Source organism: Papio anubis, chromosome 10 (genome assembly GCF_008728515.1).
Source record: "Papio anubis isolate 15944 chromosome 10, Panubis1.0, whole genome shotgun sequence".
Taxonomy (NCBI): domain Eukaryota; kingdom Metazoa; phylum Chordata; class Mammalia; order Primates; family Cercopithecidae; genus Papio; species Papio anubis.
The window spans coordinates 123,238,805-123,261,048 of NC_044985.1; the positions used below are offsets into that span (position 1 = coordinate 123,238,805).

General features: G+C 52.7%; 1 protein-coding gene across 18 annotated transcripts in view; it reads right to left on the reverse strand.

The window, feature by feature from the left end:
• Positions 1-22,244, reverse strand: part of HDAC4 (histone deacetylase 4) — a 298,215-nt gene that overhangs the window by 221,244 nt on the left and 54,727 nt on the right. For 3 of the 18 annotated variants that reach the window (XR_004176678.1, XM_031651657.1, XM_031651664.1), the window contains exon 1: positions 48-4,289. The exons of 6 other annotated variants lie outside the window; for them this stretch is intronic. Coding sequence is in view for 10 of the 12 variants with exons in the window: in XM_031651657.1 (XP_031507517.1) it covers positions 48-358 (311 nt within the window). In the remaining 2 variants the exon portion in view is untranslated. Of the gene's footprint in view, positions 1-47; positions 4,291-22,244 lie in introns of those variants that run through there. 9 more of the 18 variants (XM_031651649.1, XM_031651661.1, XM_031651662.1 and 6 more) reach the window with 4 other exon arrangements.

Consider the following 22,244-nt stretch of genomic DNA (forward strand, 5'->3'; position numbering starts at 1 on the left):
CAATAAAAGTAACCTTCACAGTAAAAACGAGAACCTAATTTGCTTACCTCGAAAATAACCAAAGCAAAGCAAGCCACTGAAGCAGGGGTCCCCTGGGAACCCTAGTTTCCCAGCTGGCCCTCCACGGCAGGGCTCTCTCAGCCCAGCACAGTGCAGAGCTGTCACAGTGACTCAACGGGGGGCAAGGCTCATCCCCAAAGCTGCTCCAGAAAAGAAAAGGCTCAGAAGTCCCGGGTGGACGGACCTTCCCTAGGCCTGGCCTGGTGCCCACGCTCCTCCCGGCTGTCCTTCCGATCCTGGGCCACTCCCCCTTCTGCTGCTTCTCTTGGTTTGAAGGAGGGGAGGGGCATGGTGACATCCCTTTTTAATTAAGCCTTTCTTACAGGGAATCTTTGCAAAGAGCCCTGTCCCGGAGTGATTTTGTGTGACAGGGAAGAACAGATCAGCGGATGAGCTTCCAACCATAAACATTCCCAGAGCTGCGAATATGTGCCCCTGGCCACAGGATTACACGTAGGAAGCCAGCACACGCCAGGCTATCATTACCATCTCACCCATCTCCCGCGGCTGACGGGGATCGGGGGAAGAAAGGGCGGGGGCCGGCCGGAAGCCCCTCGCACTGAGGCCACCCCAGGCCCGCAGCCCAGACCACCAGGCCGCGCAGGCTGGCCTCCTGAGGCTGTCCCTGGCAAGCCACCCCGCGCTGGAGCCAGGCTGCCGGCAGAGCGCCGCTCACTGCCGCTTTCTTCACATGTGGTTTGATTGACGCAAATCAAGAGGCAAGCAAATGATTCATAACTGTCCAAGCACAGGGCTCACCCAGAAACGGCAGGAGCCCAGACTTGCTGATTCACCAAGAAACAGCCTTGTGTACCAGAGGCGCTGCTGGTCCAGATGCTCCCATGGATGCCCACGGAGCTCCGCAAATGTGATGGTAGTGGCGATGTCATGGCCCAAGGAGCGACAGCAGACCCTAACCCTACCACAGGCAGCAGTACAGGGCTGCCATGAGGGGGACATGCGTGGAAGAACGGCCGCCACCGCCCTTGTCTGCACGGCCTGGGTGTGTGCCAGTGGCATGCCTGGGTTCGGCACTGCCGCCCTGTGACTCCAGCTCCAGCCTCAGACCCAGGCTGGGGGCCTCTGCAGTGCCTGGTCCACTCCCCGCCCCTCAGGCTGCCGGGCACGCCCATGACGCGAGGAGGCAAGATGGAATGCCAGGACCCCTGCCTTCCAGGAGCTCACAGGGAGGGGAAAACACCCAGAGGAGCCCCAGATAGCTCCTCACGGTGCCAAGTGCCACCCTGAGGGTATGGTGGCGGGGAAGACGCAGCTTCTCCATCGCCTGCCTCGTCTGGGAAAGCTTCCCAGAGGAGGAGAGGCCTTAAAAGGACGGGCAGGAAGGCACCAGGCGGTGGTGGACAGGCTCCGCCCAAGCAGATGGCCGGCATGCTCCGAGCCAGCGCAGGCCGGGGACAGAGGCTGGGACCGCCCTGGGGCCATGCAAAGAACCAGTGTTCCTCCACTGCTTAGGGAGGACTGTGCAGGGACCTGACTCACGGCAGACACCGACCCCAACACCGGCAAGGTCACTCTGGTGGCAACAGGGAACCTGCAGATGGCAGACCAGTTAGAGCGGCTGCACCAGCCTCGAACCACAGAGCGGGTGCGGACCCTTGGCAAGTATGCCTTGGAAGTGTCGAGGGGAGAAGGTGCCAAGTCGTGGTCCCGTCAACAGAGAGGCCTGTCCAGCCGGCTCAGCAGCCCCTCTGCCTCCAGCTCCATGTGTCTAGACCCTGGGCCACAGGACAGGGGCAGGAGTGGGACAGGCACCCGGGTTCTGCATGTATGGCCTGTGCCGCCTTCACAGCAGCCCTGATGGACCTCCCAAGTAGGCCGGAGAGTGCTCCATGTGGTCATCAGTGCTGTTCCTGAAACAGCTTCACAAGTCATGGGGACCTAAGTCCCTCCAGCTGGAGATGAGACACCAGCACGCCCCAGACACCATCTGCTCTCCAGACACAGGCCGCTGCCTGGACACTGCCCACTGCCTGGACACTGCCCATTCCTCAGACACTGCCCACTGCCTGGACACTGCCCATTCCTCAGACACTGCCTACTGCCTGGACACTGCCCGCTGCCTGGACACTGCCTGCTGCCTGGACACTGCTCACTGCCCAGACACTGCCCGTTGCCCAGATACTGTCCACTTCCTGGACACTGCCCGGTACCTGGACAATGCCCAATGCCTGGACACTGCCCGCTCCTCAGACACTGCCTGCTGCCCAGACACTGCCTGCTGCCTGGACACTGCCCCCTGCCTGGATACTGCCCGCTGCCTGGACACTGCCTGCTGCCTGGACACCGCTCGCTGCCTGGATGGACATTACTCGCTGCCTGGACACTGCCTGCTGCCCGGATACTGCCTGCTGCCTGGACACTGTTGCCCAGGCACAGGCCACCCCCTAGACACTGCCCACTGGCTGGACACTGCCTGCTGCCTAAACACTGCCTGCTGCCTGGATGGACACTGACTGCTGCCCGGACACAGGCCACTCCCTGGACACTGCCTGCTGCTTGGATACTGCCCGCTCCCTGGACACTGCTCGCTGCCTCGACACTGGCCACTCCACAGACACTGCTCACTCCCCGGACACTGCCACTGCCTGGACACAGGCCACTCCCAGACACTGCCTGCTGCCCAAAGGCCGGCTGCAGAGACCAGCAGAGCAGCAGAGCCAGGGGAGGCCAGAAGGCAGAGAGAGGCCGGGGGCTTGACAACACGCTCTAGGGTGAAGCCACCAAGTGATCAGGTCTGTGTACGAGTTCATTCTTCTTGCAACACTGTCTGTCACCGTGCCACAAAATTCCCCAACCCTGAGCCCCTAACACATACGCCTCCAGCCCTTGGGGAAGACCATTCGAGAGTCAGCTGTGGAGCCTCCCCTGCTCTGTGTAGCCCGTCTTCCACCGCCGCGCCCTCCCGGGCCTGCATTTGCCCCTGCTGGTGGCGCCTGGGACTCTGCATGGCACTAATATTTTGCAATTCTCTTAATCATTCTTGAAAGCAGGGACTGGGTCGTGCTCACCTCGGTGTACCCAGCACCTGGTATAGTGGGGTCTCACGCTTAGCAGAAGGATCAGTAAAAGAAGAAAACACGTATTCGGAGAACAACCACGCTTCCAGAGCCGAGTCCAGTGAGCTCAGCTTCTGACGTCCCCAGAAACAGCAGATTCCCTCTTGTCCCCGGTCTGTCTAGTAAGGCCTTTCCGAAGGCACGGGGGTGACAGGTGGGGAGAGGAGGAGGAGCACCAAGCTCAGTACTGGAGGGGAAGCTGGAGAAAGGACAGGGAAGCCCAGAAGCGCAGACCGACCCAGGTGGACAGGCCCTGGGCCACCACCCTGGGAGGACGGGCTGCCAGCAGGAAGGAATATGTTTATGCTTCCTGCGCCGCTGGTGCGAGTCACGCCACTGCGGCCCGTCGCTGATCATCACACGTTCTGTACTCCGGAGCAGGGACCTGGGTCTCGGGGCACTTCCGCACGCTCACCGGCCACGTGCCCACTTGCACCGTACGCACCCCCGGAACCACTGAGGCCAGTTCTAGCTGCCTAAACGGGTAACACAGCCACCCAGCCTGGTGCGGCCACCAGGGCCCTGGCTTGATAATGTCTGCTTTGGAAAGACACTTCCAGAGCTCCCAACAGCACTTAGCAACTCACACAGAAAACACCTGCATTCTACAGCCACTCCATCCGGGCCAGGACCCAGGCCTAAAGCAGTTCCTGCTACTCAGGTTCTCAGATCTGCTGGGAACAAACAACTGAAAATACTCTCCGCTCAGCAGGCCCCAGCCACACACTCCAGCCACACACTCCAGCCACACACTCGGCTCTCCGTCTCTGCTAAGCAGGCCCCAGCCACACACTCCAACCACACACCCCAGCCACACACTCCAGCCGCACACTCGGCTCCCCGCTGGTGGACACCACCTGGAGGCCCAGGGAGTCTGAGAAGTGAACAGGTGCTCACCACTGGCTGGAGAGGGTTGAGTTTTCAAATTACCCCACCACAGACATCAGAGAAAAAAAAGAAAGAAAAAGAGACTGGTAATAGAGCGTCAAGCCAAGGGGGGGGGTGACTTCACTCTGAGGACCCCTCCAGTGGAGTCTTCCAAGAAGAGATGCCCGCCAACCAGTATTCTCTACAAGGTCACAGAAAGCATTTGTTCTGGTTTAAAAAAAAAAAAAATTGACAATTCTAATTTGTAAAGAAAAGGAAAATTTTTAAATATAAAAGCATATTTTGGGCCAGGACAGGGCCTCACGCCTATAATCTCAGCATTCTGAGAGGCCGAGGCAGGCAGACTGCTTGAGCCCAGGAGTTCGAGACCAGCTTGGCCAACATGGCAAGACCCCCCCTCCACTAAAAGACAAAAATTAGCCGGGCATGGTGATGAACAACTGTAGTCCCAGCTCCTCAGGAGGCTGCAGCAGAAGGATCGCCTGAGCTCAGGAGACAGAGGCAGCAGTGAGCGGAGATCATGCCACCACACTCCAGCCTGGGTGACAGAGGGAGACTGTCTCAATAAAAACAAAAAACATGTTTTGTACCACATATCAGTCAAAATAAGTGGCCGAAGGCTGTAGTTTGCTTTACTTCACCTTCTAAGGCGGCTCTGGACCTTCCCTCAAGAAACGGTTTTCCTGCCCATCAGTGCAGCTCTCTTCCTCTTTAAACACGAGGACTGCTGGGGCCAGGAAGACCGCACTCCAGAAGCCGGGCGCAGCGGTGTGGACCTGCAGTCTCCGCGACTCAGGAGGACCCTGGAGCCCAAGAGCTCGAGGCCAGCCTGGGCAATAGCGTCAGACCCCATCTCTTCCAAACAAACAAACACACAAAAAGGCTATGCTGCCAGGAGGAGTGAAAAACCAGAAAAAAACAAAAGTGGAGCTGCTGTGGGGCCACACCCGGCCCCCGGAGGGGAAAGGGGCTGGAGGTAACGGGGCAGCAAGGCCCGCAGGCCAGAGGGCTCCCGTCATGATTCCAGGGCATCTGCAAACTCAAATTTCATAATAGCTTTTGCTTGCAAAAGCAAAGTCCCTGATTTGCTGTTTCTCCCAGGAGACTCTGGGCTGCTAGAAGGCAAAGCCTGAGGTCTGTGCCTGACCACGTTTCTAAGCCAAAAACAGTGACTGAATAAATGACTCATTAGAGGGATCCATGAACAAACTGGCACCAGGCACTAAATTCACACTTGATCCGCTCAGCCTTATAATAAAGTCATGAGGTAGTTCTACTACGTCCATTTTACAGATGAGAAAATCAAGGTTCGAAGAAACTAAGTAATGCTCCCAATATCTAGGCAGAAAAGCTGGGGTTCAGAGCCGTCTCGCTGCCTCTGAGTCTGTCCTCTCTCCACTGTCCCAGCAGAAAACCTCTCCCTAGAGAGGACACTGTGGGGGTGCGGAGCAGAAGGGCAGGGGTCGGAGCAGCCCAGGGTGGAGCGAGCTGGGACAGCTCCAGCAGCAGCAGAAGCCGGAAATCTGCCGCAGCCCCCACCGTGCCTCCCATAAATGAAGGCCTCCCGAGAGGAGGGGACCTGGGGACGAGAACCAGCCACACCAGGCCAGGCCCGCAGGAGGCATGAGATGGAGGCGACTGAGTGAGGAGTGTCCTCTACCCTCACCACGAGGTCTGGGTGGAAATCGCACCCTCAGGATGAATGGCCAACTCTCGCTGGGCTTCTCCACGCCTTCCCCAGGACCCTCCCCCAGTGCTTCCAACGAGGCCACAAACCGTGAGCGGCCCGTCTGACGTTTCCCTCTCAGAATTCTAGGATCAGTAACTGGTCCCCAGAAAGTGCGGATCCCACCTCTCGGGAGCATCTCATCCCCTCCACTTCTGCGGAAGAGGACGCCGCCCCCCAACCCCAAAGTGCCTGTGTTTCCTAGCGCCCTGGCACTCCAGCTCGTCAGCTAAGAACCTGGCCATGCTGACAAAATATGCCACTTGAGACACGAGCTGGTTCTTGTGGCATCAACCCTGAAAACATGTTGGTCAAAGAGAAAAAAAAAAGGCATCTGGAAATTTCTACCTTATATTCTCCTGTTTGTAATGATGCCAGCAACCCGAGAGTGGGGTCAAAGCTGAGGTGCAAGTGCCTCGTACTCCTGAGACATTCTGGGAAGCCAGAATGTATGAAACATTCTGAGTCGGCGTGACTCAGCCGTGCCCACTGCTCCCTCTGACGGGCCAGCCAGGGGCACAGAAGGCAGGCAGGTGACCCGGGCATTGCGCGCCTCCACCTGGTCCCAAATGCTGAAGCCTTCGAGCAACTTAAAAAGGGTGAGGAAAACAAGGCCCCGGGGAGCAGGTGCCTTGTGGCCTCTGCCAGGAGGCTCAGGGGACTCTCTCCTGCATGAGGAAGACACCAGGCACAACAAAGACGTGATGCAACATCTGGAACTGTCCGCTGTTAACAGGTGACGGCAAAAGTTGTCCAAGTCTTGTCCCTATGCACACACCATGTACACCACTCACAAACAATGTACACACCACTCTACAAACAAAACGTGATGTTCTAGGATTCGCTCACCCACAGTCAGCCACGCGTGCAGGTGCAGTGCTGAGGCCAAGGGCGCAGAGGGAGCCTGACAGTCAGTGGAAGCGTGCGCTCTACAAGACGGCACCGCTGGTCTGGCCCGCAGAGGACCATGAGGGCAGGGGCTGGCGAGTCGCATTGGCTGGAAAGGCCTCTCTGAGGAACTGAGGCTGAAGCTAGAAAACTCTGAATGATGCTGGGCCCCTGAGATCCGGAGGAAGGGGCTCCAGGCAACAGAAGTGGCCGGGGTGCAGGCCTGAGGCACAGGAGCTGTGGGGCTCCTCAAAGAGCAGAAAGCCTGGTTTCATGGCTACCGCCCCCCAAGAGCAGGATCAGTGCCGACCAGGCTGCAGCGAGCGTCGGGCTGGCCACCGCGAGAGGCCTGGACATCACTGCCGGCAGAGGCTGGAAGGGGCCTCACCATACCTGGGCGTTTCCATCATAAGAACACAAAAGCCCTGCTAGCCAATAAGAGAGCCCTGCAGTAAAGAAATCAGGAAGGCACAGTTGTAAGCACTGATTGCATTTGTTTTAATGTGACTTATTTCGTTGTAAGTTTAGCTCATTTCATTTTCATAATGGCTGTGTTTGGCAACCCACTTCCGCGAGCGGTAGCAGCAGTGCGGGCCACCACAGGCGGTCTTGGAGTTGGTAGAGGATCAGGCGGCCTTCATGGCATTTTGGAGGAAGCACTGTCACAAAGGGATGATGGGCAGGCTGCCGGGAGTTAGGAAAAGAAAAGCAAAATACATTTGCTAGCTTCTGGCTTGAATGCCTGGGCTGACCAGAGGGGCCATGCAGTGCCGGGGAGAAGCGGGAAGCAGTTCCAACTATGCTGGGGCAGTAGTGCTGCCTCTGGATCTGCGGCAGTGAGGCCTCAAAGGCGCCGAGGGCACTGGAGCAGGGGCCCCCAGCCAGTCACAGTTCCTGCGTCTGCACCCCAGGGCCTCTGAAAACTGTGAAGTCCATGCCACGGCCTCCGTGTGACACTCACCTGCTGCCCATCACAGGCCACAGACACACTGAGAGGAACCCAAGAGGTGTCTGAAGCAGGACTGCCCACCAGGAGAGTGCGGGTCCTGAGCCCAGCTTCAGGGAGCTGAGCACAGAGGAGCCGAGGACACCGACAGCAGGACTGGCTGTGCTTCTGACAAATGTGGTTTGGGCCACTGGGTGAGGGACAGAGGGAGCAGGCCAGGGAATGGGCAGAGTGAGCCAACGCACAGGGGCAGTGCCGAGCCACCATGCTGACCCAGTGATGGCCAACAGCATGCTCCATCATGGGGACCCTCCGCAGAGCCTCGGGGAGCATCGCAGAGCTGCCTCCCTGAGGAATGGGTGCAGGGACACCTCCACTGGCCCCTGGCCCACATGGTCAGGGGTGATCCTGGGAATAGCTTCCACACATGCTAGGTGACATGCATGAAAGCCCATCAGGTGCTCCTGGGCATCCGGTGCCGAGACAGGCAGAGGCAGGTGAAAGGCAAGATGCCCCTGCATGAAGATGGTCCCAGCACACACAGAGCAGGCCACCACAGTAGGGACTAGGTAGGAGTCAGGGCCTTGAGGATCTGCAGGGGGCAAAGGCACCGGACGGCGAGTGCCCACGCCCCAGAGCCAGAGGCTCTTCCACTCTCCAGTGTCCTGGAGACCAGTGTCCTCGTTCAAAAATAAACACACAAGCAGCTCTCCCACAGGAAGCTGAGGAGAGTCTGGGCTGCAGACTGGGGAGACCCAGGATCGGGAAAGTTTTCTTTTATTGTGTTTCTTAATATAAGTAATTAGAGTATATTTAGAGGCTCAGAAAGGAAGTCAGGGACATCAGGAAAATGAGAGGATATTCACGATGAAGGAGAGGTGGGATCAAAAGCATGAAGGAAGCCCAGGGATGATTTGTCTAAATGCATCCATCAGTCTACCAAGTCATCAAGTAAAACACATCCCACCCCCATACCTAGACAATCTACCTTCATGGCAACCTGGAAGGCCAGGTTCAAAGTTCAAAGTTCAAATACTGCAGATGGTACAGAGAAAGCGTTACACAGCAAGAAAGCAGGCAGCTGGATGAGCACAGAGCCACGCTGGAGGGGGACAGAGCCACGCTGCGGGTGTGAGGGGACGGACCCCACAGAGGGAGGCAGAGTTACGCTAGAGGGGGACAGAGCCACGCTGGAGGGGGACAGAGCCACGCTGGGGGTGTGAGGGGACGGACCCCACAGAGGGAGGCAGAGCTACGCTAGAGGGGGACGGAGCCACGCTAAGGAGGAACACAGCCACGCTGGGGTGTCAGGGGACGGAGCCCCGCTGGCAGTGGAGAACACGCAGCCGGGCTCCATGTTCGCAGCTGTGCGGTGCAGCCAGAACCCTGAGCCAGTGCTCTTCCCTGCATCCTGCACTTCCTGGGTAAGGAAGGAGAAGCCTGACAGCAAGGGCTTCCACCGAGGCTGGGACTCCGCTAGGTGTGCGTGGAGGTAGAGAAGCAGCGGCGGCTGCCAGTAAGTGTCTCCACTGCGGAACCTGTCACCCAGCTGGTGGGGGAGGAAACCAAGCAGGGTAAAAGGGGCTGAGACAAAGTTGCCTAAAGGTTGGGCTTTTGAAGTACTAGAAACTTCCTCTTCTGGGGAGGTGGCAGACAAGTCATCTTACAGGCTCTTGTGCTGTGGAAACCCCAGGTTCTACATAAAATACACCTTCTGTCACACTGCTGGGCTCACCAGCAGTAAGGAAACCCTCCAACAAGCCAGAAATATATAATTAAGAGAAATGAAAGCAACTCAAGTTATGCTGACAGCAGAGTTGAGGGCAGCAGGTGGAGGACTGCACGAGAGTCAGGGCCAAGGTGAGCCCAGAGCCGCAGGGTTCAGGATGCTGGGGCTGGAGTCCAGGGCAGCTCCCAGGAAATGCACGCGGGATGCCCATCGGAGAACGGCCTCCTCACGCCAATCCCTCTGTTTCCAAACAGTAAGACCAGAGAGACATACGCTCCCAAGCAAACGCAAGCCAACACAGAAAGAAGTGAAAAAAAGGCAGCAAACACATCAAAAGACAGTCAAGTTCTTCAGTTACTCATATCATTAGAAACTGTATGATTACTGTTTCTGAAACTTTTGAAGAAAAGAATCTATTAATGTTTTATCCACTATCATTTTCCCATGTGTGTTTTGATTAAATACAAAGTTTACGAAAATACTTGAAAAATTTTAAGTAATGAAAAAGAGGAAGCAACAGAATTGTCAAAATTAATCATTTTAGGAAAAGAACAAAGTAGATTTTCAAAAATAAAAAGTATAATTGATGCATTTAAAAAAAGAAAACCCTCAATGAATGACTTAAGCAATAAATGCCATGCAAAACTGAAAAGGAGATTAGGTGAATGACAAGATCCTGACGAAGAAATCAGCTGAGCAGAGGGAATCAAAATACAAAAATGCAGGAGAGCCCAAATCCTGTGTTTTGTATTCTCAAAGTAAAAGTCCAAGGATCGTTGAAAACCCAGAAGTGCCACCTAAGGAGGTGTGACAGCTGACTCTGCAGGACTGGGAAGCAAGGGAAGGTAGGAAGGAAGACAATGGAGACGTATTTAAAGGGGCACTGCTGCAGATTTCCAGAACTGATAAAAGACACAAACTCACGAAGAGGCAAACATATACCAAGAGAACAGGGTGCTCCACACCCAAACACACCCTGACAAACCTGGAAGCACCAAGGACAAAAGAAAAATGTGACGAGCAGCCAGTGAGACACAGACAAGGAAGGAGTGGCTGCTATGCTGAGGTGGGCCAGCCAAGGATGAGAAGAGTACACTAAACGTGATGAAAGGAGAAAAAGAAAACTCACCTGCAAGTTTCGCCTAACAGTCACTCAGGCATGTTGGTCAAAGAGAGACATTTTCAGATCAGACAAACACACACGCGCACCGACTGTATCACCAAGAGGTCTACTAAAGCTACTCCTAAGGGGTATGTGTTCATCAGGAAAAGAGAACGTGACCCCGCAGGAGGGTGTCTGATGCAAGCAGGAAGCACAAGTGCACAGGGAGCTGGACACTGACCAGGGCAGGGAATGTCCTGGGGACCTCTTGGACAATACGAGGCTTTTGGTCACATCTATAGCACGACGGGGCAAGTGTCACACTTCACGAGCCAATAGTGATCCATCAGCATGAACTGCAGCCGTGCTGGATTTCCTGTTTTCCCTGTGGTCCTCCTGTTCCAGGGCCCACCCAGGACCCCACAGTCCCTCCTTTATCTTCATGATTCCTGAGGTTCCTTTGGCTGCGACAGTTTCTCAGACTTGCCTTGTTTTTAATGACCTTGACAGTTTCAAGTACTTGATTGAGTGTTCCCTAGAATGTCCCTTAATTAGAATTTGTTTGATGTCGTCATGACCAGATGGGGTTGTATGTTTTTGGGAGAAAGGTCACAGAGACTAAGTGGTACCTCCTTACATCATCTCAAAGCTGTGCTGTTGACATGACCTTTTAAAAACTTAGGATGGAAATGAAAATGCTAAGTGTCAAAACCTGTTGTATGCACCCAACGCCTATTTCAAGGGAAATGTGTCGCTTATAACAGAAGGAAGGTTAAGAACTAATGTGAGCTGCACATCCAGCCTTGGGAGAAAGAGAACACTGGGTGCAGCCAGCCACAGAAAGTACCAGGAAGATAAGAGAAGGCATTTAAAACGCTGAAAGCTGACTTAAACTAAGGGAATCCACAAAGCCAGAGTGACTCAAAACAGTGAATACAGATTAATCAAGAAGAAGGGGCTGAGTCATGTTGGAAATGAAAAAGGGTACACAGAGACAAATCCCGCAAAGGTTTAAACACCAGAAGCAAATCCATGACAATAAAATGGAAAACTCAGATTAAGTAGAACTCCTAAAAACTTTCTTTTCAATCCGTATGACAGGAATTAAAAGGTCAGGTTATCAGTAACCATTGAAGATGTTAAATCAGTAGTTAAAACATCAAATCACCAAGGAAATATGAACCCCAAATAGTTTGAGGTTAATTTTTACAAACTTTCAAGGAATGATTAATTCTAATCTTAAACTATCCCTGAAAGTAAAAAAAAAAAAAAAAAAAAAAAAAAAAAGACATTAAACAAGGAAAATTTCCGTCCCCTCCAATTAAAGAACACAGATGAAGAATCCCGAAGCACTAGCGAAGTATGAAAATGACAAGATCTATCACAAACAAGTTGAATCCACGGCAAGAGATCAGGGAAGTTTAAAGAAAATTCGCACCACACAATCATCACAACAGGCGGAGTAAAAGCATTTGGCTAATGGAACACAGCTATCCACGAACTTCCCTCGAAAAACGGAATCTAAAATAACCTATGTCAAACATCACGCTTAAACTGGGAAAATGTTAAAAACCTTCTCTTTGATGTCAAGGACGACGGAAGCCCAGTATTTCTGCTCTTATTCAAAACTGAACTGGAATTCCCAGCTAGCACAGTAAGACAAGGAAAACAAACACAGGAATTAGAGAGAAAGACACTACACTAGCATCATTACACTGACAGTCTTTGTCTTAGAAACCCTGAAGAATCTACAGAAAAAAATTTTAGAATGTATAAGATTTTAATAAGATGACTGGATATAAAAATAAAATACAAAAATCAACTGCATTTCCAAAAACTAGCAAGGAAAAATTTAATTAAGAAAAAAAATATATTGTCTGCAGCAGAAAACAAAACAACTACAATCTACCAAAGAATAAAGAATAAATCTAACTGGACCCGTGCAAGACCTTTATGGAGAAAACTATAAAAATCTATTGGAAAAAACACAGTAAAGAGGACCTAATCGAGGGAAAGAGAAGCCACACACACAAATACACTATCAAGATGCCAACCCTCCCTTCAAATTCATCCACAGAGTCAATGCAACTCTAATCAAGTTTCAGGCTTGGCTTTTTACAGGAACTTGTCTACAGATAAGTCACAGCCTAGGAGGAGCTAGGAAAGTCTCAAGGAGGGGCTGAGACTCGGGAGTGAGGCTGCAGAGCCTCTCGAGGAGACAGTGCCCTGCTGGCCCCAGGATAGGCTCCGGAGCAGCTGAGCACAGGGAGGGTCCAAAACAGACCGAACTTGGAGGATGAGCTGGCCACACAGCTATCCCAGAGAAAGGGTGTAAAGTGCCAAACATTATGGTTCTCAAAATGAGCAAAGAAAATGAAACTGATCCCGACCCTGCACCCCACACAAAAACCGAAGGCTTCAGTACGAAAGACAAAACGTCAAAGGCCTTAAGAGAAAATATACAAGGTTATCTTGTTGGCCTTGAGGTAGGGAAGGTTTTCTCGGGGTTGTTTTGTTTTTAAACAAAATACAAAAAAACAGTAACCACAAAAGAAAAGGTCTGCTTTTTGGCTTAGTCGAGGTGTCATTTAAGAACTGTTTTTGCATATAACTTTTCTTGTGTTATACTATGTACGTGTTTCCAGATCAAGGAAGTTGAGTGAAACACTTCTAAATAACATTTTTTCCTTCTTCACTCACCAAGCCTTTACTGAATTCCAACTAAGTGCCCAGCACCACGCCAATAAAGAATAAAAACACAGGAGGAGCAGAGGTCTTCTCTTCTGGAGCCTGGAAACCCAGGCTGGGGAGAGAGCACACGTCACGGGGCAGGAGCAGCAGCCCCTCGGCCACTGTGCTGGGCACGCAGGCCTCCTCCCAGCCACCTGGCTCATCTGAGGTGGGAGCCCACAGGGAGCGGAGAGTACCCCCCAAAGTCCCCGCCTGATGGGGCACCAGGGGTCTGCCCGCTGCCTGATCCTGCCCAAACTCTGAGAATGCCCTGGTTATAACCCTCAGTTTCCCTACTGTAAACACTAGTGCACAAATCTGCATAAACCCTCACTGCATAATCATCCTTCAAATTACACCTAACCTCATCCTCTGGATGGCTCACCACTTCCTAAACTTTAAAAAAGCATCGTGATCTTCACTCACCATTTTTGAGTTAGGGAAAACAAACGAGAGAATAAAATAAACAAGGTTCTATCGACTATAGAAAATGTATCTTATTTTCTAATTCAATTATTGCAAATAAAAAAGTCATCAAGAGTTAATATAAATGTACACTCCATTGAAATGGCTTAATCAAAAGACACAACATTAACCAGCAAAAATTCACTCAAGTCTTGTCATTCAAACTTAAAATATATCAACATTTTTACTACATTTAATTTTTTTTTCAAATGTGCACTAACATTTTCCATGTTATCAGACTTTACCCTTACCTAGTTCCCTGTCAGCTGAGCTAATTCCTTAACTATAAAGAAATAGAGCACTCTAAGGCCAGGCTGTGGGGACACCCAGAACCAATGACACGTGACCTGAAGCACCAGCGACATGGGGACACCAGCACCAATGGCGTGGGGACGTCCAGCACCGATGAGTGGCCCATTTTATGTGGCTGAAGGACACCTTCTGTGTGGATTAGGGAGAATGTGGTAAAACTGGAGACCCTAGGAGCCTTCCATATCAGCCAGAGTGAGTTTTGGAGGGAAAGAGGATTTGGAGTGTCAATCTTTAGAAAAATCAAACAGGCAGGGCAAGCTCCTGAAATGAGAGCAGGCGCACACACACACACACACACACGGGCACACGCACGCACTCATGTATGCACACACGTGCATGCATGCACTCAGTACACACGCACATGCACACACACGCACTCACGTACGCACACACGCACATGCACTCACACACACACCCCCATGTTTAGTGTGTTTTGAGGGCACTGTGGGGAGGGCCGGGGTTCTATAAAGGGCCTGGCCCACCTGAAAATCCACGTGAAAGGCAGCCTCCAGGGCTCCTATGAAGTGGGTGGCTTCACTCATTCACTCAGGAATTGTTCACGGCACAGTAAGGCAAGGGGTGGGGATTTTTCTTTAAAAGCTTTATCTAATCATGACTAATAGAATAAGTGAGCCAGGCCTCGAGAAAACCGAGGACAAAAGGAAAGAGCCGTTCAGAAGGCAGCGCCTGCCTCCACCTGCTGGTGCGCGCCTGGGACAGGGAAGACGGCAGGTTTTACCAAGCACTTTCCAACAGAAATCCAAGTTCCCAACAAAGAAAACGCCAAATACAATAGTCTCTGGGGTACTTGTTCAGCCCCCTTTTAACTGTGACGCTTCTGTCGAGTGCCAGGGGGCGTTATGAGAAAACTGAAAAGCATGGCGGGTAAGAACGTTCCAAGGCATCGCTTGCCTGCCAGGGCTGGCCCAGGCTGGCCAGGGCCAAGTGCACACTGGGGATGGGCCTTGCCAGCCACTGTGCACAAGCCAGGCCAGCTGCGACACCAAGGGCTTGCTGAAAATAGCCGGTGTTTGTTTACGTGGCCTGGGCTGAGAGCCTGATCGCCCTCAAAGAGGGGTCCCCTGGGTGGCAGGGGGACTCAAGGCACGCAGAAAGAGCTGCAGTGGGATTTTCAAAGAAACGTCATCATCTAGAGACCCTGGAGCTCTGGAAAGCAGGCAAGCCGCTAGATCGCCCTCTGGAACTTTGGTTTTCATGGGTGTCAATGCAGCAACCCATGGTAGGGCCCGAAGCCAGCCTGCTGCTCAGGCCTGGAAAACGAAAACAGCTTTAAAAGACAACCTACAATTAACACAGGAACAATTATCTTCCTAATTTAGGTTAATTTCTACTTACAGCCCTAGCTGGCAGGTCGGGGGAAGGGCGATATCTATGTGAGAGCTTTTTATTTGGTTCTAAGTCCACACATATTAGATATTCTTAAAGAAGATTTCAAATGTCCACCATCGCCAAGAGGCACTTGGCGATAGCTGGGCCTTCTCCCTGGGAGCTGCAGATTACATTTGCATGAAAATAGAACCTTTGTTCACAAGAGTTCCCGCTCCAGTGGATCCCTCCTTTGTCTGTAGCACAGCAACTGATGGGGCAGGATGCTGGTGTGTGCACACAGCCCAGCTCAGGACGGCCACGCCAGGGGCTGCACGCACAGCCCAGCTCAGCCCAGCTCAGGACGGCCACACCAGGGACTGTGCACACAGCCCAGCTCAGGACAGCCATGTCAGGGGCTGCACACACAGCCCAGCTCAGGACAGCCATGTCAGGGGCTGCACACACAGCCCAGCTCAGCCCAGCTCAGGACGGCCACACCAGGGGCTGCACGCACAGCCCAGCTCAGGGCAGCCATGTCAGGGGCTGCACACACAGCCCAGCTCAGGATGGACACACCAAAGGCTGTGCATACAGCCCAGCTCAGGATGGCCACACCAGGGGCTGTGATTGCCCACCGTGGCAGGGTAGGCGGAGGACACCCAGGATGGTGGGTGGGGCCCCGGGTGTTCCGGTGTTTTGTCAGAGTGTGGCAGGCACGGGCCACGGGGACTCCCAGCCGGACGGGTGCTGCAACGCCTTGGCTCCCAGAGCACCTGCAGAAGCAGTCCCAGGGGACCCTGAGGTCACCTCCACCTGGTATGGCAGAAGACAAGATGCCCTCGCTCACTGTTCTCTGCGTTAGAGCATAAACCCCTTTCCAGCACTGGCTGTTTGTTAGATGTGTGACAAAAAGACCTTGGAGAGCTTCTGCGCTGAGACGGGCAGTGGAGGCTGAGCCCCACTGTCCATCTGGAGTCCACAGCCAAGCAAATCTGACAGGCTGGCAGTGACCCCACCACTCTAGCAAGAAACCAGTACCCCTGTGGGCATACTTGGCAGGGCCCAGAAAATACAGACCCACCAACCCGCATCTAAAATGCATCTCTTTAATTCCGGAAAATCAAGTCAAAGTATCCTGTCCGGGAGCCCGAGCCAAGCAGCGGGTTAGGCCAAACAAGGCACGATCCACGGTCATGAACCAGCAGACTAAGGCGGGAGGCTGGGTCGAGAGGATCCTATTTCTTTTTTGTTTCTTTATTTGGAAGGGGGGTGATGGAAGTTCATTACCAGAAGCCAAGGAGGCTGTCTTTCACCGGGTCTCTCATGTGGACCTAGACCGTGCTTTTAACAGCCAAATAGAAACGACGAGGGACTAAAGCTGGGGGGAAGCAGGCACCCAACAACACTAAGCGCAAACCTTGCTCGGGCCTTTCAGTGGGAAAAAGAACATTTCCGATCAGAAGTTATCACTCAAAAAACAGCATGCTTCATTAGATACAGTTTTACTTAAAAAATACAGCTGAATGTCCCTACATGAAATGAGACCACCCTCCTGGCCTTCAGGTTCAGGTGTGAGGCCAGCGGCCAGCTCCCCGTAGCCCAGAATCCCTTGGAAATGACTTTCCTTCCCAGGTACCTGCTCCAGCTGGGTCAGTCCTCAGAAGGCTTTTCCCAAAGGGCATCCCGTGAGGGGCCAGGAGGTCCATGACATATAAACTGGAAAAGGCTCTTCTCGGCAGGGCCCCGCTGGCTTCTCCACTTGGGAGCTTCCCAGGGCTTGAACGTAGCAATTGCCTTCTTAATTTCTCTGAGCTTCCCCCAAAGAGGTTTGAACAGGGCCTGCCCCCCTGCCCTCAGTTTTATGGTGAAAAACTTTAAACACCTTGCAAAACCGCAGGGTCCCAGAAAACCCTATTTGAGAAGGGCCCCGCCCTCTACAATCAAAGGGGGATAAAATCTACCCCAGCAGGGGCGGAACATTAACAAGGGCGGAGAGCAGGGAAGGAGCATGGGAGAAAGGTCAAATTCTTGCTACCAAGAGGTGGTAGGTAAGGGGTCAAGAGCCCGGCAGAAGCTGAGAGCTGGAGCCTGAGGCCCACCTGCTTGTGGACACAGGGATCCCCAGACCAACACAGAGGGCACCTCCAGGCTTCCTGGAGCGTAGCAGCAGCTACGCACAAGACATCTCTGGGCTTCCTCCAGCCACTGGGCCTCCAGCTGCTGTGCCTAGCCACGTGGTTTTCCTGTGTTTTGGGTCCATCACACCCTATACTGGGAAGCTAACCTGTATCACCTGGACATACAGTTTAGGTGCTCCCAAAACACCTGCACTCAGCGGATGGCGTAAAAACCCTGACGGCGAGAACACCAGTCTCCTTCCTCCTTAGAAAACCTTTCTAGTGGGAAAACATTTAACAAGTATTTGCTAAGCACCTGCTAGGCCCCCAGAACTCTAAAAGTAACAGAAGGACTTTAAATCATCCACTTGCAATTTACCAACTGCCACTTGTTAATTTGACAGAGACATTTCTAGAGAGAACTGGGCCACGCAAATACCTGCCCATCGTCTCCCAGCCCACCCTCTGCTGCCTATGGGAGGAAGAGCAGCTCATTCTCACAAGTCAGGCAGAAAGCTCGTGGATGCTCTGTGCAGTGTAGGGTCACTGAAGTGTCACATTTATGCTAAAATAGAAGTGCCCCATGATCTACCTCTATCACCTCACAGTGACTCAGACAAGGACCGCAATCACCAGGCAGGGGCAGCCCCTTCCGAACCTGGGCACAGAGCACTCAGTGAGGCTGTCCCTTCGCTATGGGGACGTGGACACTGGTAGCTCCTGACGGGCCTTGGCAGAGGCCTGACTGATCAGATCTGCACTTTGGAAAGGTTCTGAAAGCTGTGGATAGGCTGACAGGGACTCTGGAGGCTACTCGGCTCCCAGGGCAGAGATGGAAAAAAAAGAGAGAGTAAAGAGACTGCAAGGAGGTTGCGCCACTGTGTTTCGGAAATTGAGTCCACGTTGAAGGTGGAAAGGAGGGAAGAGCTCTGTCGGACCTAGGCTTCTGAGTGGGTAAGGCTCTCTCTTTCTGGGAAGGGACAACAGTAGTGGGAACAGCTGGGGCACACAGAGAGGTATTTGTGGGCACCCCAGATTTCCTCATGGCTGAGGCTCAGGATAGCAAGCAGAGCTGGTGCCAGAACAGGGAGCTGGAAGCAAGGGGAACAGGTGAGCCTGTCTCGGAGGCCTCAGGGGCAGCAGAGCCCACCCAGGCCAGGAGCTCAGTGTTTCAGCTTCTTCATCTGTAAAATGGGGCCATGCCAGTCCTCCCTCAGGTCACGCGAGCGTCATCCAGGTCAGGACTGTGTGCTCTCAGGACAGGACAGAGGGCCACAGAAGCTAGGCCTCTGCTCTGAGTCAGGGGGCAGGTGTGTGGAGGCCAGGGAGGCCCAGGAAAGACTGTCCAACGGCTTCGGGACAACGCCCGTCTGATAAGACTTTTACTGCCAGGGAACAGCTGCTAAGGGTTTTTTAATAATGTGAAAAGATGACTACAGTAAACTGTCAAGGGTGAGAAGCAAAAGAGCAGATTTTTATTCACCCAAAAGCTAGCGACATACAAATCAACGAGAATGAGACAAGACAGGAGCCTGAAGGAAACACATGAAAATGTTCACAGTCGAACCCAGGGTGACAGGACTAGGAGGAGTCAGAGAGATTCTCCCCTTCATATGCCTCTGTCCTTTCTAAAACTTCCCAGAGCAAACAGGACCTCCCTTATCATTAGAAAGGAGAACAATGCACCCTGGTTTGTTAAAGGAGAAAGCTCTTGGCATTCTCACTTTGTAATTTGCTGTTTCCTTTCACGCTCAGCCTCTGGAAGGCTTTTCATTCTGTTTTGTGTCTCGTTTACCATTCCCGTTCAGCGTCATTTTATTTCTTAAATGGACATCCTCACCAAAACCACCAACAACAACAAAATCACTACCAATGACTTCTGCACAAACAGATCAGAGAAGCAGGCCACCTGTGTGAGTTCCAGGGCAGCTGTCTCTCCAAACCACATCACAAGTGCCCCAGAGCCCTTCACTATCTTCCTCAGCCTCTTCACTGCTCTGTCACCAACTCACACTTCATTTGCAACAGCTTCTTACAGAGCGCTGAAGGAAGAGCCAGTAATCAGAGCTACCAGGCAATGCGCATATCTACAGAGGGACTCTTCGTCCTCACAGAAGCAGGACAGAGCTGAGGATGCTGTCACCCCCATTTTACACATGAGGACACTGAGGCACAGAGAGGCTCAGGGACAGTCCAAAGTTAATCCAGCAAGAAAAGGGCGGCACCAAACTGGAGCCTGCACGGGCTGACCTGGAGCCATGTCCTTGACCACTCTGCTTGTTCAATCAGAAAGCCACCACTCTCAAAAGCACACGCACATGCACATATGCAGGTATGCACACATGCATGCACACAGAGGATGTGCTCGGCCGTATGTGTGCCCTGGGCTTGGACACCAGCACTCTGCCCAGAAGGAGGCCAATACCCACCTGGACCAGGGACTGTGCAGACAGTGGCACAGGGTGGTCATAGCCAGTCCTGCAGCGCCCTGGCCCAGCTGGTTTTCTGGTTTTTTCCCCATTTCACTGGCTACAATGTCTCCTTTTTCAGATGCAGGCAGCCAGCTGAGTGCTGACACTATAATTCTAAAGGTCACCCCATGACATTTCCTGCGGCCTCAACTACCTTGCAAGGCCTCGGCAGATCAGGGTCACAATGCTGGCTGGCATTTAAGAGAAACAGCGCTGTTTTCTTTTTTAGGACTTTGCATTTATCTAATCATTTCTGGCTCTTTTTCCTTGAAAATAAGTCACTCAATAACAAACCGAGGCAGCACTGCTTACATGTGTCTCCGGACAGGGATGAAACAGGGTGCGTGTCCTCTGCCAGGCCCCGGAGCTGTGCTTCAGTCGGGTCAAGGGGGCATGGGAACCAGGACTTTCACCTCTGCCCGGGAGATTCTTCGGGGCAGATAAATTTAGAAAGTGCGGATTAATGATTAATGACTAAACTCACTCACCAGGTCTGTCAAAAATGGACAATCCTGGAGCCATTTGCCCTACTTTCCCTCAACATTCAATATTTGATTGTCCCCACCAAAGAAATGATCAGTTCTCTAGCTGGCTCCAAAAGATGTTCGCGGGGCTGCAGGGAACAAATAAAACTCCCATTTCTGTTTGTTTTCGTGTTTCAAAAAAAAAGGAATTAAGTCTTACGCTGCTTCCTACAAGGGCTGGCCTGCGTATCCTCGGGTCAGGGGCATGGGTGGCTCCCCAGAAGCCTCTGGACCCCACGTGCTGCTCTGCGTAAGTTCTGACAGAAGTGGGGACTGAGGGCAAGGCAATCACGAAGGCGCTTGAGCCCCCAACCTTCCCACAAGCAGCCAGCACTCGCTCAAACCTCGGCCGGAGGACAAGGCAGGCCCACAGCTCCGTCAGACACCGACCAGGGCCTCCAAAGCAGACGCCACTCCAGAAAGGGTCCGACGCTGCCCCAGAGAGCAGCGCTCCGTGCCGCCAACCTGTGGGCAAGCCACAAAGGTCCCACTAGAAGATGGGACCCAGAGCTTTGCGCTGCCGTTTAACTCAGACACTGGTGTGACAGCACAGGGTTGAGACGGGGGTGCACGGGTCAAGCCCAGACTCTGCAGCTCCCCGGCTGCCCGGCCGTGAGCTGCTGTGGAGCCATGCTGTGCTGTGGTTTCCTGAACTGAGGGAAGCTGAAGCAGGGCATGAGAATGCCTATGAATCGATTACCTGTGGTCACTGCCGGCTAACAAGGCCTGGGGATGCCAGGCCCCACTGGCAGTGCCCATCACAGCGCCAATGTCCTGACTCGGGATCATGCCATGCTGTCACCGTGAGCCCCATCCCCTCAGCACCCTCTGGGCTCAGCCCCACCTGACACAGGGCTGCGCCACATCAAAGGCCCCAATTCAAAAAGAAAATCTTAGAAAAACTCTGTTTATCACTTTAGAACTTTTGAGAAAACTGAGGCCTTGAAAGTGAACTTTCAAAACAAAAAGGTAAATAGCGTTCTTGGAATTCAAGCAGCAACGTGTGCCTCTTCCACAGATCCCTCACGTCAAATCATTATTCCCGGCACCGCTGCTGCTAAGTGCCTCTGTCCCCACACGGCCACCACTACTGATGCTGAGATGAGAAGACACCAAAAAAAGGCAGGAATTAGCACAATATGGAAGAGATACCTGTGTGTCATGGGTCTTTAGGTTTGCTAAAATAAAACATATTTCACATGATAAAAAATTAATGGACAAAAACATAAACAAGAAATTCCAAACCAAATAATTCTTGTCACCAAACATTTGCTGACAGCAAGCTCAGGGAACAGCAGAGGCCCATCTGGGCATTCCGGAAGCAACCAGACCTAGGATCAAATCCAGGCTTGACAACAGCTTGTCCTGCTGGCGCCCTGGACAAGCAGTGGCTTCTAGAGGCTGGGGGAGCCCCTGGGCATCACGGGGAGATGAGAGAAGATGTTTCCAGAACCTGACACACATGTGTAGGGATCCAGAATAGCCAGAGCTCTTGCACCTGAGAGGGAAATAGGGAATCCTGAAGTTCAAGTGCATGCACACTGTGGATACTCTGGGTCCCAGCAACCCCAGCTGTTACAATCACCCCATCACCGGGTGAACGCTGTGCACTCTACAGGGGCCTCCTCATTTAGTCATCATAGCCACTGGGGAGGCAGGTGCTCCTGCAGCCTCATTCCACCCACATCTGGTGCACAGCGCACACAGGATTAGCAGCGATAGGAACAGCCGGCCACTCTTCACAGAGCCGTGAGACTGTGGCTAACTCATTTATCCAGGACCCAACAACGTGGAAATCATGACACTCCACCTACAGGGGCTAGGATAGAAAGGCATTAATGAAACATTTAGAATGATTTTCATTTAATTATCTCTCAGAG